We start from the raw sequence: 17165 nt of genomic DNA, 5'->3' as shown, positions 1-17165 counted from the left end.
CAAGGAAGGCTGTCTTCCAGGATAGGTACAGGAGTGAACAGGTAGCCAATGGTTCGAACGGAGGCCCTGTGAGCTTGGAAAGAACCAGGTTGAGGTCCCACGTCGGAACGGGCTGGCGTTGCTGCGGGTACAGTCGGTCTAAGCCCTTGAGGAATCTAATGACCATCGGGTTAGAGAAGACCGAGGAAGCGAGTTCTCCTGGATGGAACGCCGAAATAGCGGCGAGGTGAACCCTGATTGAAGATATCGCCAAGCCCTGCTGTTTTAGGGATAGGAGATATTCAAGTATGAGAGGAATAGGCGCCTGCAAGGGGGATGTAGCTCGTTGCTCGCACCAACAGGAGAAACGTTTCCACTTTGCTAAGTAAGTGGTCCGTGTAGAGGGCTTTCTACTTCCCAGCAGAATCTGCTGGACGGGCTGCGAGCATTGCCGCTCTGTCCGATTCAGCCATGGAGCATCCACGCTGTGAGGTGGAGCGATTGCAGGTCGGGGTGACACAGTCGGCCGTGGTCCTGAGAGATGAGATCTGGACACAAGGGAAGCGTGATCGGTGTCTGAACCGATAGCTCCAACAGTGTGGTGTACCAGTGCTGCCTTGGCCAAGCTGGAGCGACTAGAATTACCCGTGCCTGGTCTCTGCGGAGCTTGAGCAGTACCCTGTGGACCAGTGGAAATGGAGGGAAAGCGTAGAACAGGTGGTCTTTCCAGGTTAGAAGGAACGCGTCCGACAGAGAGCCCAGAGTTTGCCCTTGTAGGGAGCAGAATGCATGGCACTTCCTGTTGGCTCGAGATGCAAACAGGTCGACCTGGGGAAATCCCCACCTCTGGAAGATGGAATAGATGATGTCCGGGCGAATTGACCACTCGTGTGTCTGGAAGGACCTGCTGAGACGGTCCGCTAACGTAATCTGGACTCCAGGAAGAAACGATGCCAGGAGATGTATAGAGTGGGCGATGCAGAAGTCCCACAGGCGAATAGCCTCTTGGCATAGAAGCGACGAGTGGGCTCCTCCTTGCTTGTTGATGTAAAACATGGCCGTGGTGTTGTCGGTGAGAACTAACACACAACGGCCCTGTAGGAGATTGAGAAAAGCCTGGCATGCCAGGCGCACCGCCATCAGCTCTCGAACGTTGATGTGCAGGGCTAGTTGGGGTGCGGTCCACAGGCCCTGGGTATGGTGCTCCCCTAGGTGAGCGCCCCATCCTAGAGATGAAGCGTCTGTGACCAGGTGCAGGGAGGGTTGTGGGGCGTGAAACGTCACTCCTGCGCAAACCGCCCTGCGATCCAACCACCAGGTGAGGGAGGTCAAGACGGAGCTCGGAACCGTGACCACCATGTTTAGGTTGTCCCGATGAGGACGGTACACCGATGATACCCAGGTCTGAAGTGGGCGAAGCCGCAGTCTGGCATGCCTGGTTACGTAAGTGCACGAGGCCATGTGACCCAACAGGGCGAGGCACGTCCTTATTGTGGTAACCGGAAATGCCCTGAGCCCTTGAATGACGCTTGTGATGGTATGAAAGCGATTGTCTGGTAGAATAGCTCGGGCACGTCTGGAGTCTAGGATTGCTCCAATAAATTCTATCCTCTGGGTTGGCTCTAGAGTGGACTTCTCTTTGTTGAGTAGAATGCCCAACTCGTAGAATGTTTGTGTTACTATGTGGACGTGAGCTTGAACTTGGTCTCTGGTGCGGCCGCGTACCAGCCAGTCGTCTAAATACGGGAACACCTGTATCCCTTGTCGACGAAGGTATGCCGCGACGACCGCCATACATTTTGTGAACACTCTGGGAGCCGAGGACAAGCCGAAGGGAAGGACTGCAAATTGGTAGTGCACCTTGTTTACCACAAATCGTAGGAAGCGCCTGTGAGGCGGATAGATCGCTATATGAAAATATGCGTCCTTCATGTCGAGGGCGGCGAACCAGTCTCCAGGATCCAGGGAAGGGATAATGATCCCCAATGATACCATGCGGAACTTCAACTTTACTATGAATTTGTTGAGTCCGCGCAAGTCTAAGATGGGTCGCAGACCCCCTTTTGACTTGGGGATCAGGAAGTAGCAGGAATAAAACCCCCTGCCCCTTAACTCTGGCGGAACCTCCTCTATGGCCCCCATAGAGAGGAGCCCAAAAACCTCCTGTATAAGGAGATGCTCGTGAGAAGGGTCCCTGAAGAGGGACGGAGAGAGGGAGTGGGAGGGGGGGACGAAGAAAACTGGAGAGCGTATCCCCTCTCCACTGTGCGAAGGACCCAACGGTCCGAGGTTATAAGGGACCAAGCACGGTGGAAACGGGAGAGGCGATCCCGAAAGGGGGGAGCTGGATCGTGGATAGTGGCTGGGGTGCTGTCCTCGACCGCACCTTCAAAAGTTCTGCCTAGGGCCTGAAGGTGGCCTAGGCGGCCCCTGGTTCTGACCCGGTTGAGGGCCGGTCGACCTTCGCCTACCACCCCGGCCCCGCCTTCTGGCGAAGTCCTGTCTCGGACGAGGCGGGGGAGGGTAGAACCTTTGAGGCTGGGGCCTAAAGGGTCTGCGCTGGGGCCCTGGGACATGCATCCCCAGGGAGCGCATGATCGTTCTCGAGTCCTTGAGGCTCTGCAACCGAGAGTCCGTCTTCTCTGAGAACAGGCCGTGGCCCTCAAAGGGTAAATCCTGCAAGGTCTGCTGCAGTTCCGGCGGCAAGCCTGAGACTTGGAGCCAGGAGACTCGTCGCATGGCGATACCTGAGGCCAGCGTCCTTGCGGCCGAGTCCGCTATGTCCAAGGAGGCCTGTAAGGAGGTCCATGCCACATTCTTACCCTCCTCCACTAAGGCCCCGAACTCTTCCCTTGAGTCTTGGGGGACTAATTCTTTAAATTTGCCCATAGAGTTCCAGGAATTAAAGTTATAGCGGCTCAAGAGCGCCTGCTGGTTGGCCGCTCTGAGTTGTAGCCCTCCCGCTGAATACACCTTGCGCCCAAACAAATCGAAGCGCTTAGCGTCCTTCGATTTGGGCGCTGCAGCCTGCTGGCCGTGGCGCTCCCGTGCGTTCACCGATGACACCACTAGTGAACACGGTTGGGGATGAGTATATAGGTACTCATAGTCCTTGGAAGGGACAAAGTACTTCCTTTCCACCCCTCTGGCTGTGGGTGGAATAGAGGCAGGGGTTTGCCATATTGTAGTAGCATTAGCCTGAATCGTACGTATGAGAGGTAATGCCACCCTGGATGGGGCATCAGCCAAGAGGATGCTCACCACCGGGTCCTGTACCTCTACTATCTCCTCTGCCTGGAGATCCATATTACGCGCCACCCTACGTAATAGGTCCTGGTGGGCACGAAGATCTATCGGGGGCGGACCTGTGGCGGTTGTGCCCGCCACCGCCTCATCTGGGGAAGATGAGAGGATGCCTCAGGTGGCAAGGGGTCTAATGGCGGGTCCTGCTCCAGGGGTCCCTGAAGCTGGGCATCGCCTGCCCCTGGGTCCAGTGCCTCAGGTGGTGTAGGCACGGGAGCCTCCATGCCCCCTGGGGGAGGGCGGGAGATAGTGGCCTCCGGGACCCTGGGCTCAGAACGTGCCGAGCGAGAGGCTGATGGTGGAGCCCCCTGCGCCTGGTGATAGGCCCACGGGGTCCAGAACGACCAATGCACAGGTCCCTGTGCAGGGTCCTCGGCCACCTCCTGCCAGTGGCCCAAGTCAGCCGTAGCAGCCTGACCCTGAGGAGGGTATGCCGATCTGGAGGCCCCATCGGAGGAACGAGATGCCGATCTCGAGGGCCAAGGCGGTGCCGAACGTGTCGAAACCGGCTCCGGATGGTACGGTGCCGAGCGGTGCCGGTCGTAAGGTGATCGGTCCCTGCGCGGTGCCGGTGAGCAGTACCGGGATCGGGACCGGTGCCGGTAGCCATGCCGGTGCCGAGATCCGAATCTTGACCGAGACGACGACCGCGACGAGACCTGGTACCGGGAGCGGCCCCTCGAACTCGAGCGACGCTCATACCGGTGCCGAGAACTACGTCTGGAGTCCGATCGGTACCGATGATCGTGACGGTGCCGAGACGTAGAGCGGTGCCGCGAAGAAGATCTTGGCCGCGAGTACGACCGGTGCCGAGGCGATAGTCGGCGCCGGGACTGCAAGCGGCGTCGGGACCTGCTCCGAGACCTGGAGCGGTGCCGGGAGTCCACGGCCGGAGACGGCGGGCGCACCAGGGCAGGCTTGCCCCTGGATTGTACTGTGCGGGGAGCCAACGGTGCCGGAGGTAGAGGCGGTGCCGGCTCCGTGAGAGCAATAAGGTCTCTCGCCGTCGCAAAGGTCTCCGGGGTGGAAGGAAGACAAGGCTCCACCACCGACCGAGGTGGTGATTCAGTCCGCACCGGACTCAACGGCCGCGGTGCCGGAGTCGACGGTGTAGCAGGCACTTGCTTCTGGCGGTCCAAAGGCGGACGCGGCTCTACCCCCGGCACCGGGGGAGCCAGCGTCTTCAGGACAGCAGTCTCCTGCGCCTTACGGGACTTCTTGTGCCCCGGAGACAGGGACCGGCGCCGAGGCCCCTGTGGCGGGCGCGGTGCCAAAGGAGGCCGGTGCCGTGAGGGCTTGTCCGATTCAGCCCGCGGTGCAGTACCGGTCGGTGCCGCAGGGGCGCTGCGCACCGAGGCGCTCGGTGCCGGGGCTGGGCGCGCCGAGGGAGGATCCGGGCTAAGTGCCGCCTCCATGAGGAGCTGCCTAAGCCTAAAGTCCCGCTCCTTTTTGGTTCTTGGTTTGAAGGCCCTACAGATCTGACACTTATCTGTCTGATGGGACTCTCCGAGGCACTTCAGACACGAGTCGTGCGGATCACTCGTAGGCATAGGCTTAGCGCAGGACGCGCACGGCTTAAAGCCAGGAGCCTTGGGCATGAGCCCGGCTATGCGCCGGGGGGAAAAGGGGGGAGAACAACCCCCTTAACCCCCGCTAACTATTTACAACTATTAAAAACTAAAATGAATAACTATCTAAAGACTATACAACAACTATAACTACAACTATCTACAAGAATTGACAGAATAAGCTAGGGAGAGTGGAGAACAGCTATGCCGCGCTCCACAGTTCCAACGACCGTCAGGGGCGGTAAGAAGGAACTGAGGGGGCGCTGGGTCGGCTGGGGTATATATCCAGCGCCATGAAGGCGCCACTCCAGGGGGCTCCACAGCCGACCCACCGGGTGTTGCTAGGGTAGAAAATTCTCCGACGATCGTGCACGTGGCGCGCGCACACCTAATTGGAATCAATATGAGCAAGCACTCGAAGAAGAACCTTAGTTTCAGCAAAACTAAGCAATGACATGTTAGTAGTTAATTAACACAATAAAAACTTATTTGTTCAAAAAGTGTGAATGATAAATTATTTAGGTTTAAATACTTGAATGAAAGTTATGTACTGGTTAAAAACAATTTGCACTCAGATATAGTGCAAAATTGTCTTTTCATTACAGGACAAATGGCAAACAGATGCAGAACTATTTACTTTTCCTATTCCTTCATTCTAGGTACATTATAGGACAATTCCAGCTGACTGGAGGACAATAATTCTGATTTAGGGCAACTTGTGAGGTATCAAAATTTGTTTTTGCAAAAATGGATTTGTATCAAAATGTCTATTTTCAGATCAAACCCTGAGCTTTTTCATCCACGAGGAGAGAAAGAAAGAGTCCATGTGAGAGAGTGTTTGTGCCTATCCTGGTGACTATGGCAGAAGCCTGGGATGTGAGAGACCCAGGTTCAAGTCCCTGCTTCGTCTGATTCCCAGTGATCTTAGATGAAAAAACTCTGTTCTCAATCAGGCAGAACAGGGACATGAACCTGGGTCTCCCACATCCCAGGCCAGTGCCATAATCACCAGGTTACAGGGAATCTCCCTCTCTACTGGGCAAAAATGTTGTTGAAGTTGATGCATCTCAGTGACATGTTTCAGCTTTGATAAAGTTTCTTTTAGTTGAAAATATTCCAACCAGCTATAGTTCCAGTACTTATACAGTAGCAAAAAGAATAGCAAGACATTAGTAAGGCTGGCATGCATGGGATCAATATAAAATGAACTTCTATGAAGGTCTGAAAAATACACCTAAATATAAGAGGTCTAGCTGTAGGTTCCCACTCCGTTATCCATGTATATCACTGCCCAGACAACATGATTAGCTTGGACTTCTTCAGTATCAGAATAAAAACTACAAAGATTCAATAAGAGAAATAAGCAAACTTCATTTAACAGTTCACATCAACACATTTAAATATTTTTGTGGGCCAATATAAGAGGGGCAATGGACCTAATATATCTGGACTGTCCAGGAGAGGGTTGAACAGTTCAGGACAGGGAGTGTGTTGGGGTCACCCTGCATGTGGTAACCCAGGCTGGTGGAAGCCAGAATGTGACTGGAGCTTTGCTAACAGGCTGCAGCTATACACAATCACTCAGGGTATTATCTGTATGCTGTTTGGCTGTTTCTGAGCAGCCCCGGTGGGAGCTACAACAGCAAAGCATTGTTAGGCATCCTAGGTTGCAGGGCAGGGGTGACACAGCCGCTCACTTGTCTGGATTGCATCCTGAAATATCACGGGATCGTGCAGTTGAAGACTGTATCATAACACATACTCACAAGACGGCCAAATTAAGGTTACATGGGCAATCTCAATTCTGGTATTTCCTAACTTTTTGAGTAGTGGACTTTGTAACCTCAACATTATTTTAATATAGTTTAGTGTGTGTAACATAAGGTCAAACGGGGAGTACAATATGTAGGATGTTGATATAACACACCATTTTGAGACCGTGTGCTTCCACTGTTAGGGAGAAAGCTAAACTTCCTTCCCTCCACGGTGTTCCCCCCACGTAGTAAAAGGCACAGGTATATCGGTAGTAACTGGTGCAGTAGAAGGCACAGGTATATCTGTAGTAATTCATTAAGTATTAGCATAAGTCACAAAATTACAAGACGTATTAACAGAAATATAATTATGTGAAACATAATCTTTCAATCCTGTTATCAAGATGCTTGCAATTTTCATTTCCTGAAACATTGAGCAAATCAAGTGATTCTGTATCTAGACTAATCCCAATTGAACTCTTTTTTCCCATTACATTATTAGCTGTGACTCACAGGACCTTGTCAACACCTGTTTTAATTATTATAGTGGTGCAGTAGCACCACTATAATTAAGGTTATGTCATGACTTTGGTCTAAAGAGCGACCTTCTAAGGCCTCTTAAATTGGCATGCTTACTCAGATTCCTTTGAAATGTGGTGTGCTTTAGAAGGGTGAAGAATTGGCTTAGTGACTCAATTTGGGGTCATTTAAGTCAGAGATTGTGGAGATGTAAATGCCCCAAAACAGCCATTTTTCAAAAAGTTTCTACATTTTGTGTCTATTTATTTTTGGCTCAGAGCTACAGATAAAACTATTGATGTAATGTGGGTCTCAGTCTGTTGAATTTTACCCAAGGTGGTGCATGATATTCACTAAATCTTTGGGAGACCCAAACTGAGAACAGTATTTAAGAATATGTACATTTTTACAGTGCACATGTGCCAGTAAATAAAAACAGCTAGCGGGTTTCCATTGCCGCCATTTTATAGAGGACCATGGCTTGCTAGTTAACTTTAGAGCAGCCTCCAGATTGATCTAACATGCCCCAGAGTTGGGGTGATGTTCAAGGTAACTAGCTCAAATAATTCGAACAGTTTGAATTTTCATTTACACAATCCATGGTGGCTTATTCCTAACATATTCTGTTCACATATGAATTCTATAGCTATCTTTAATGATTTTAGTTTACCTAGTGCTCAAATAAGGTTCACTGTTCTGGAATTCCCAGGATTACTTCAAACTTTCTTAAGATAGGCACCCTATTGGTAGTTTTTATTAATTATTTATTATTATAGTATTGTTATTATAGTTTTTGAAATCAATTTAGACTTGGTTCATAAACTAGTGAACTTCTTTGTCCCGCATCGGGCTTTCACAATATGAATGAAGTTATCCCCACATTGCCGATGCTTCTCCCCTCAAAAAAACAAAAGTATTAAAAACAACGTACCTTTATTCTATGAAATCGAACAATATCTCCAATTTTGTAGATTTTTGGAAGGGCATCTAGATTTCCATTAAAAAGTGTGCATGTTAATTTCACATTTGATTGGTCCACAATTGTTACAACTGAACAATAATCTGTAAAATATAAAAAATAATGTATAATAGGACTTAACATTTTAGTATTCATATATTCATATTTGGATTAACACATAAATCAAGGGAGTAATGCTAACAAATAAGAAAATCCGTCCCATCATATGCTACGTAAACTGTCAGAATAGCTGAAAACGAGTATGGTAGCTTGCGCAAAGAGCTCTGAGTCAGAAACTCCCACGTTCTATTCTTTGTTCTGCCATGGGCCCACTATAGGGTTTGGGGAATGTTACATCTTCACAAGTCTTGGTTTCCTCATCTGTAAAATGGGGGAAATAGCTATTAATCTCACAGAGCTGTGAGAATGATAGTGTTTGCACTGTACTTTAAGAGATAAAGAGCTGTGGAAGTTTTAAGAGTAAATTAAAACATTAATTACCACCCCACATGCAGACATAAGAAAAAAGGTTGCAGGCACATATCAGTAGTTTGAAAGTTTATTGCCTTTCAAGTTGTTGTTTTATATAGTTTTGGGAGGCAGGCGTTAAGAGACCCAGGAAATGGCATTGCAATTCCACAACAAGCCACAAGGTCAAACTCCAAAGACGATATGGCCTTTATTCTGCCTCACTAGAACTGTAACAGTGTATTATGTATGTTACAGACTTCCCTAAACAGAAATGTAAAAGTATGTGCTCAGTTGAACATCTTTAAGTGAGAAATCTGTAAGGAAGTAATGATGAAATTGTTGTCTTGAATTAAGGCGTTAGATGCCTAACTTGCTTGGTTGCTTTTGAAAATACCACTAGGACATCAGTAATTTTTAAATAGGTAATAAACAGAGAAATTGCCTCATAGTCTATTTCTATGTTGATATATGACTTAGCCAGGCATTTATGTATGCAAAACTTGGTTTTGAAAATGGCTTTAATAATGTACAGCAAGACCCATAAGAAAAGCATATAATTATATGCAATGCATGAACTAACAATACACAATGCTTCCATTTTTGAAGTACTGACTCCTGAAAAGGGGAAAGTGAGCATTGGCTTTGTATGTGAAGGTTGCTGTCCCTAAGTGCACAGGACCAGAATGTACAAAAGTAGCATTCTTAGGAGAGAAGAAATTGAATTCTTACATTTTAAATTTCTTACATCTTAGGAGTGAAGAAACTGAATTCTTACATTTTAAAATTGTATTTCTACACACCAGTACATAAAAGTGGGCCTACTTGCCCATTAGTGATTTTTTTCCCCCAGCCCTCCTTTCATTAGTTACTTTGAAAACTTTAGTTGCCATTTATACTGAGTGTGCCATTTACAGTGGGGCTGAAAATGTTTGCTGGAGAAGTGCACTGAAACATTTTATGCTTTCAGACTTGAAGGCACCAAGAGTTTTTGGGTTAATTCGTGCTGCTAAGTATTGTGCAAAGTAAGGCCATGTCTATGCTTGGAGTGCTTTACTGGTATAAATGTAACAGTATACCGTACCGGCAAAGCAGTCTTCACTGGATACAGCTTATGCCTGTAAAATTATGCTTTTACTGGGGTAACTTATTACACACCCCTTTCCCTGCAATAGCGTGAGACAAGCTATGGCGGTAAAAGCACAGTTTTGCTGATATAACTGTGTCTACACTAGGGGCTTTTGTGAGCACAGCTATGTTGGTCACAAATTACACCGATCACATCCCTGACTGACATAGCTATGCCTTCAGAATCTGTGGTATAGTCATGACCAAAGCAAAAGGTTAAAATCAGCAGTTCTGAATTGCCTGAGATGCAGAAATCCAATCTAATTTTTACTCAAGTTTTTCCTTTTGCAAAATCTCACTTTCAAATACAATGTAAATGTTATTATATTGGTAAAGTGCTAACTTGAGGAGTAAAAAGTTCAGATTTACAGGCTGGAAACAGAAATCTTTCCCCTTTTGCCTACATCTCAGTACCTCAGTTTTATTTTGTGTACTGGCAGCAACCATATCTAGACTCCTGAGCTCAATCAGAAATGGTTGTAGTACTTAAGATGTCAAGATTTATATAATCCCCTTGCAGCCCTTACTCAGAAGTTAAGAAACACTGCTTAAGCCATTAGAAAGTTGTCTAGGTTATTTAATTGCGATTAATCACGCTGTTGAACAATAACAGAATATCATTTATTTAAATATTTTTGGATGTTTTCTACATTTTCAAATATATTGATTTCAATTACAACACAATACAAAGTGTACAATGCTCACTTTATATTTATTTTTGCTTACAAATATTTGCCCTGTAAAAAACAAAAGAAATAGTATTTTTCAATTCACCTAATCTCTTTATCATGAAAGTTGAACTTACAAATGTAGAATTATGTACAAAAAAACCTGCATTCAAAAATAAAACAATGTAAAACTTTAGAAGTCCAATCAGTCCTACTTCTTGTTCAGCCAATCGCTCAGACAAACAAGTTTCTTTACATTTGCAGGAGATAATACTGCCCGCTTCTTATTTACAATGTCATCTGAAAGTGAGAACAGGCATTTGCATGGCACTGCTGTAGCCAGCATCGCAAGATATTTATGTGCCACATGTGCTAAAGATTCATATGCCCCTTGATGCTTCAACCACCATTCCAGAGGATATGCGTCCATGCTGTGACGGGTTCTGCTCAATAACAATCCAAAGCAGTGCGGACCAACATGTTCATTTTCATCATCTGAGTCAGATGCCACCAGCAGAAGGTTGATTTTCTTTTTTGGTGGTTCGGGTTATGTAGTTTCCGCATCGGAGTGTTGCTCTTTTAGGACTTCATGCTCTTCATGCTTAGGAAAAGCATGCTCCACACCTCATCCCTCTCAGATTTTGGAAGGCACTTCAGATTCTTAAATCTTGGTCGAGTGCTGTAGCTAGCTTTAGAAAATTCACATTGGTATCTTCTTTGCATTTTGTCAAATTTGCATTGAAAGAGTTCTTAAAACGAACAACATGTGCTGGGTCATCCTCCGAGACTGCTATAACATGAAATATATGTCAGAATGCAGGTAAAACAGAGCAGGAGACATACAATTCTCCCCCAAGGAGTTTAGTCACAAATTTCATTAACGCATTATTTTTTTAACAAGCGTCATCAGCATGGAAGCATGTCCTCTGGAACAATGGCCAAAGCATGAAGAGACAGATGAGCCTTTAGTGCATCTGGCACATAAATATATTGCGACGCCTGCTACAATAGTGCTATGCGAATGCCTGTTCTCACTTTCAGGTGACACTGAAATTAAGAAGTGGGCAATACTATCTCCCGTAAATGTAAACAAACTTGTTTCTCTTAGCGATTGGTTGAAAAAAAAGTAGGACTGAGTGAACTTATAGGCTCTAAAGTTTTACATTGTTTTGTTGTTGAGTACAGTTATGTAAAAAACAACAACCTACATTTGTAAGTTGCACTTTCATGATAAAGAGATTGCACTACAGTACTTGTATGAAGTGAATTGAAAAATACTATTTCTTTTATCATTTTACAGTGCAAATATCTGTAATAAAAAGAATATAAAGTGTACACTTTGTATTCTGTGTTGTAATTGAAATTGATTCATTTGAAAATGAAGAAAAGCATACAAAATATTTAATAAATTTAAATTGGTATTCTATTAACAGTGCAATTATTTTTTTAATCGCAATTAAATTTTGAGTTAATCGTGATTAATCGACAGCCCTAATACACACACACACACACACACACACACACACACACATATTTTCTTTTCCAAATAAAACAAATATACCAAAATACAAGATTCATCATAATACATAAAGTAAGTAAAGAGGGTTAGGATAAAGGGAAGGGAAATGACATATATATGTTCAGGGACTACATTAATCATCGACCTCTAAAAAAATCAATCCAAATTGTTTTGAATTTTTCAGGTATTCCCCTTCTGCAGAATGCCAGTCATTTGTTAGCTGCCAGGTCAGCCATATCACTGAGCCAGGCATCAATGTTTGGTGGGGACTGACTTTTCCATTTTTGTTTTAGCAACCAAACCATACACATTGGAACCACTCCACCTTATTACCAGGAAACTTCCAGGTATCAGGAATATATCCAAGAATAAAACTTAAGGGGGAGGGCTCCAATTTAGCATCCAAAAAATCAAATTAGTCATTTGACCTACCTCAGACCAGAAATTCTTGCTGGAGGGCACCCCCAAAAATATATGAGGTAATGCAGCACCAATGGAGTTTCACTTCCAACAGCGGTCAGCAGTTACGAGGCCCATTACAATTAGATTATGTGGGGACCAGTATATTCAAAAAAGTGTCTTTTGGTGAATAAGCCATAGTCTCAAGTCTTCAGTTGCTTTTTTAACATTAGATACAATGGTATTACATTACAGAGATAGTTGCATATCCAAGTCTCTATTCCAAGCAACTCTCAAATTATCTTTCTTTGGCAGAGTTTTTTGCACCAGAAAATCATTAAAGGCTGAGTAAATCCAGGAAGTTTCCTCCAAAATAATAAAATGTTATGGAGGTTCTGGAGCTTCCAATGCATCTGGTCTAATAATTTGCTCTGATATTATTGCCGCTTCAAAAGATTCTAAAGAACCCTTCACTGTATTTTTTTTTTAGATGCCAAAAAAGCCTTTGACCACATAGCATGGGACAATCTTTTTGAAGTATTAGCAAAATTTGGATTTGGTAGCCAATTTGTTGCTTAGATTAAGTTTAGATACTCTAATCTGACTTCCAGCGTAGTTACCAACAATATTATTTTTGCCCATTTGCATTATAGGGAGGAATAAGGCAGGCCTGCCCTTTTTCTCCTCTTCTCTTTGATTTAGCTTTAAAATCTTCATATATACTGATATACTGGCACTAGAAAAGGTTCAGAGAAGGGCAACTAAAATGATTAGGGGTTTGGAGGGTTTGGAGAGGGTCCCATATGAGAGAGATTAAAGAGGCTAGGACTTTTCAGCTTGGAAAAGAGGAGACTAAGGGGGGTTATGATAGAGGTATATAAAATTATGAGTGATGTGGAGAAAGTAGATAAGGAAAAGTTATTTACTTATTCCCATAATTCAAGAACTAGGGGTCACCAAATGAAATTAATAGGCAGCAGGTTTAAAACAAATAAAAGGAAGTTCTTCTTCACACAGCGCACAGTCAACTTGTGGAACTCCTTACCTGAGGAGGTTGTGAAGGGTAGGACAATAACAGCGTTTAAAAGAGAACTGGATAAATTCATGGAGGTTAAGTTCATTAATGGCTATTAGCCACGATGGGTAAGGAATGGTGTCCCTAGCCTCTGTTTGTCAGAGGGTGGAGATGGATGGCAGGAGAGAGATCACTTGATCATTCCGTTAGGTTCACTCCCTCTGGGGCACCTGGCATTGGCCACTGTCGGTAGACAGGATACTGGGCTAGATGGACCTTTGGTCTGACCCAGTACGGCTGTTCTTATGTTATGTTATGTTCAGACATTGATATCCAAGCAAATCAACATATTCATGGTATCAGGGGAGGCCAAATAGAGCACCAAATAATGCTCTTTGTGGATGATGCAGAGACAGTGCACTAAAAAGTTAACTTGCGCATCTTTACTGATTTCCTCTTCAGCTAAACACAGTATTAATAAACTGCTGAAATTGTTTATTAATATCTGACTGTGTTGTATATAATTTGTAGGTATTATAACAAATACATCTCTACCTCGATATAACGCTGTCCTCGGGAGCCAAAATATCGAACTTGCTTTGATCCACCGGAGTGTGCAGCCTCGCCCGCCCAGAGCACTGCTTTACCGCGTTTCATCCGAATTTGTGTTATATTGGGTCGCGTTATATCGGGGTAGAGGGGTAGCAGCTACTTATTTCTATTAGCCTTTAGCTTAAGTCTTGCCATCTCTCTCACCAAATTTTCAATAGTTTTGCTTGAAACAGAATAAAGGAAACAACCTTTTGGGAGAGAAGTTTGTCTGATTTCATATCTTAGATTGACGAGGGTTCTTAGTTTCTTTGGGGAAGAGACAGAAGCATAGTTTACACCCAAGGTCTTGATTTCCTTCATAAGGGCATCGATTCTATGTTCTCTCCATTTCTTTTTAAAGGTGACATATGAGACATGGCCTCTGATGAAGGCTTTAAAGGAATCCCAAAACATGGCAGTGATGAAGCAGAGAGGGGAATCGTTTAAAAATATAATAAAATAAAATAAGAAGAGTTAACAAATGATGTATCAAACAAAAGAAAGGTATTTAATCTCCACATCTTAGTTGGGGGGTGCATACCATAGGGGCCTAAAAGGCTCACCTAGCATGGTGAGATATAGCAATAGTACCAATGCCACAATCTGTGATAGAATTTATTTAGTCTTGTGACACTAAGAAATAGTCAAATCTTGAATATGTTGAAAGAGCTGCAGAAAGAAAACAAAAACTACAGTGTCTGACTTTAAGATTCCCCTTATCTCCACCCATCTTGTAAGCCTAAATAAGCCACGTATGTATGAAGTAGCTGATAAGTATTAGCATTTCTATGCAGAGATGGAGATGATTTATCAAGGACTGGGTCTAGAGTTTTGTTAAAGTCTCCAGCTATCATCGTTGGCTATCCCTCGATACGAGGATGATGTCTGCCGGGAGAAAAGTCATTGATGAGACTTAAGATGGCTGAGTCCAATCCGTGCTCTATAGGTTTTTCCACATATGTGTCAGGTGTTGGCTTGGAGAGTGCACAACTGCTGACTGGGATGCTGTACACTTTTCTTCTTCCTCTACCGTTTCTCAGCTTCTTGAGCAAGGTGATTCTCTTCAGAATGGGTTGAGGCTTGATGTATGATGCAATGCCATTGAAGTCTATTGCCAGTCAGCTCTTCCCAATTCATGAGGTCAATGCCAATTCTTAAGATATACTTCAGGGTGTCCTGGTAGCTTTTCCTCTGTCCCCCATGGGTCTTCTTACCATGACTAAATTGAGAAAAGAGGACTTGCTTCAGAAGATGAGCATCAGCCATCTGCACACATTGACAAGCCCAGTGAAGTTGATGTTTTATAATCTTCACCTCAACACTGGTGGTGTTAGCTGCAGAGAGAACGCTGGCATTGGTGCAGTAATTTTACCATCTGATATGACAGCACTGTTGGTACCACTCCAGACACTTAAGATGGCTTTGGTATGTCACCCATGTCATGTCCTCATAAAAAAGAATGGGATTGACTACTGCATTATAGACCAGGATCTTCGTTTCCATCCACAGATTTCTGTCACTAAAGACATGATGAAGCAACTTTCCAAAGGATGTGCTGGCACAACGGATCCTATATTTGATCTCCACATCAAGATTGGCTGTCTGGGACAGGTGGCTATTAAGGTAAGGGAAATGCTCAACATTTTCCAGGAGTTCACCACTGATGACAATTTGTGAGAGAATGGGGGCAGCTTGTACTGGGACAAGCTGGTGAAACACCTTAGTCTTCCCAATATTGAGGGAAAGTTCCAGGCTATGATAGATGCCCAAGACAAGATCTAGGGTGGATTGCAAGATAGCCTCGGTGTGCGGAAGGATAGCACAGTCAGCATACTGAAGGGAGGTAATAACAGTCCTGGTGACAGTTTTAGAATGAAGATGCTGCAGGTTTAAGAGCTGGCCATCCACGCGATACTCAATCCCAATTCCAGAAGAAAGGCGATCATGAATAAGAATCAAGATCATGGCAAGATAGATGGTAAAAAGGCTTTGGGCAATAGCACAATCCTGCTTAAAACCAGTACGCATGGTGAATGGGTCTGTCTCCAATTCATTACAGAGGATGGTGGTGGTCATCCCATCATGAAGGAGCCTGCGAACTCAATGAACTTCAATGAACACCTGAACCTAAACAGCACCTTCCATAATGCTTCACAATTGATGGAATCAAAGGCGTTAGATAGGTCAATAAATGCCATAAATAATGGCTGGTACTGTTCTCTACAATTCTCTTGGAGCTGTCGTGCAACAAAAATCACATCGGTGGTGCCCTGAGATGGTCTGAAAACACATTAGGATTTCAGAAGGATGTCTTTGGCAAGAGGGAGGAGATGGTTCAAAAGGATGCAAGCATATAACAACTCCAGCTATAACAACAGGCTGATGACCCATGTCATTTATACTCAGAAAAATTATGAAAAAAATTGTTATCACACTGATTTGGCCTGCAAAGTTGATTATCAATTGCCAGTTTCAGCCTTGAGGACAGTAACTCTGCTTTCATTGTCAAACCTTGCGCTTAAAATATTAACATTCAGTTTTTTTATGTATTAGTATAGTAACACCTTTCGCTTTAGAATTAAAGTAACTAGATATTGAGAGGCCTACCCAATCTCTATTCAGTTTAGAAGCCTCAATTTCTGTCAGGTATGTCTCCTAGAGAATAGGAATGTCAACATTCTTTATTTTTTAAGCACCGGGTATATATTTTTTTCTTTTAATAGGGTTATTAAAGCCCTTTATATTCCAGGAGACACATTTAATTATCAGAGCCACCATTACTAATACATAATGGATAACATATACGCTTTGTGAATAAGTGAGAAATTGCAAATTTTCCTGAGCAGCATACAGTTCTTGCATATCTAAGCACCAAAAGTTATCATCCAGATATAGGGTGTCTCGTCCTGGTATATATTCTACAGAAGTAGGAAGGGAATTCTCAGCATGGAAGGGAAAGAGGAGAGGGGCAGAAAGACGAATTAAATACACGAAAAAACAAAACAGAAAAGATAGTGGAGAGAGAGAGAAATACACAGTAGCACCATACAATCAAAAAGAAGAATCTATTTAAATAATCCAAAAAACCACACTTGACAATCAGGAGGCACATCGCTGGATCCGTTGAAACTTGGAGACCCTCTCAGCCCCTGGGACCCCAAACATCACCTATTACCAATAGAATTGTGAGGACGAACCATCTAATGAAGCAATGATTTTAAAAATATAATTACTAATCAAATGATTTTACGTATTGAAGCTCCTTTCCCAACAGGAAGTAAATTGATAACCCGTTA

At 44.4% G+C, this 17165-nt stretch overlaps 1 protein-coding gene across 1 annotated transcript in view; it reads right to left on the bottom strand.

Annotated features, from left to right (window-relative positions):
- POT1 (protection of telomeres 1) overlaps window positions 1-17165 on the bottom strand; it is a 149973-nt gene that overhangs the window by 58584 nt on the left and 74224 nt on the right. The window contains exon 8 of the mRNA XM_026648918.2: window positions 8055-8185. Coding sequence (XP_026504703.1) covers window positions 8055-8185 — 131 coding nt within the window. The remainder of the gene's footprint in view (window positions 1-8054; window positions 8186-17165) is intronic.

Source organism: Terrapene carolina, unplaced genomic scaffold (genome assembly GCF_002925995.2).
Source record: "Terrapene carolina triunguis isolate 2854851 unplaced genomic scaffold, T_m_triunguis-2.0 Scaffold68, whole genome shotgun sequence".
Taxonomy (NCBI): domain Eukaryota; kingdom Metazoa; phylum Chordata; order Testudines; family Emydidae; genus Terrapene; species Terrapene triunguis.
This window is presented reverse-complemented; position numbering and strand designations above follow the sequence as displayed.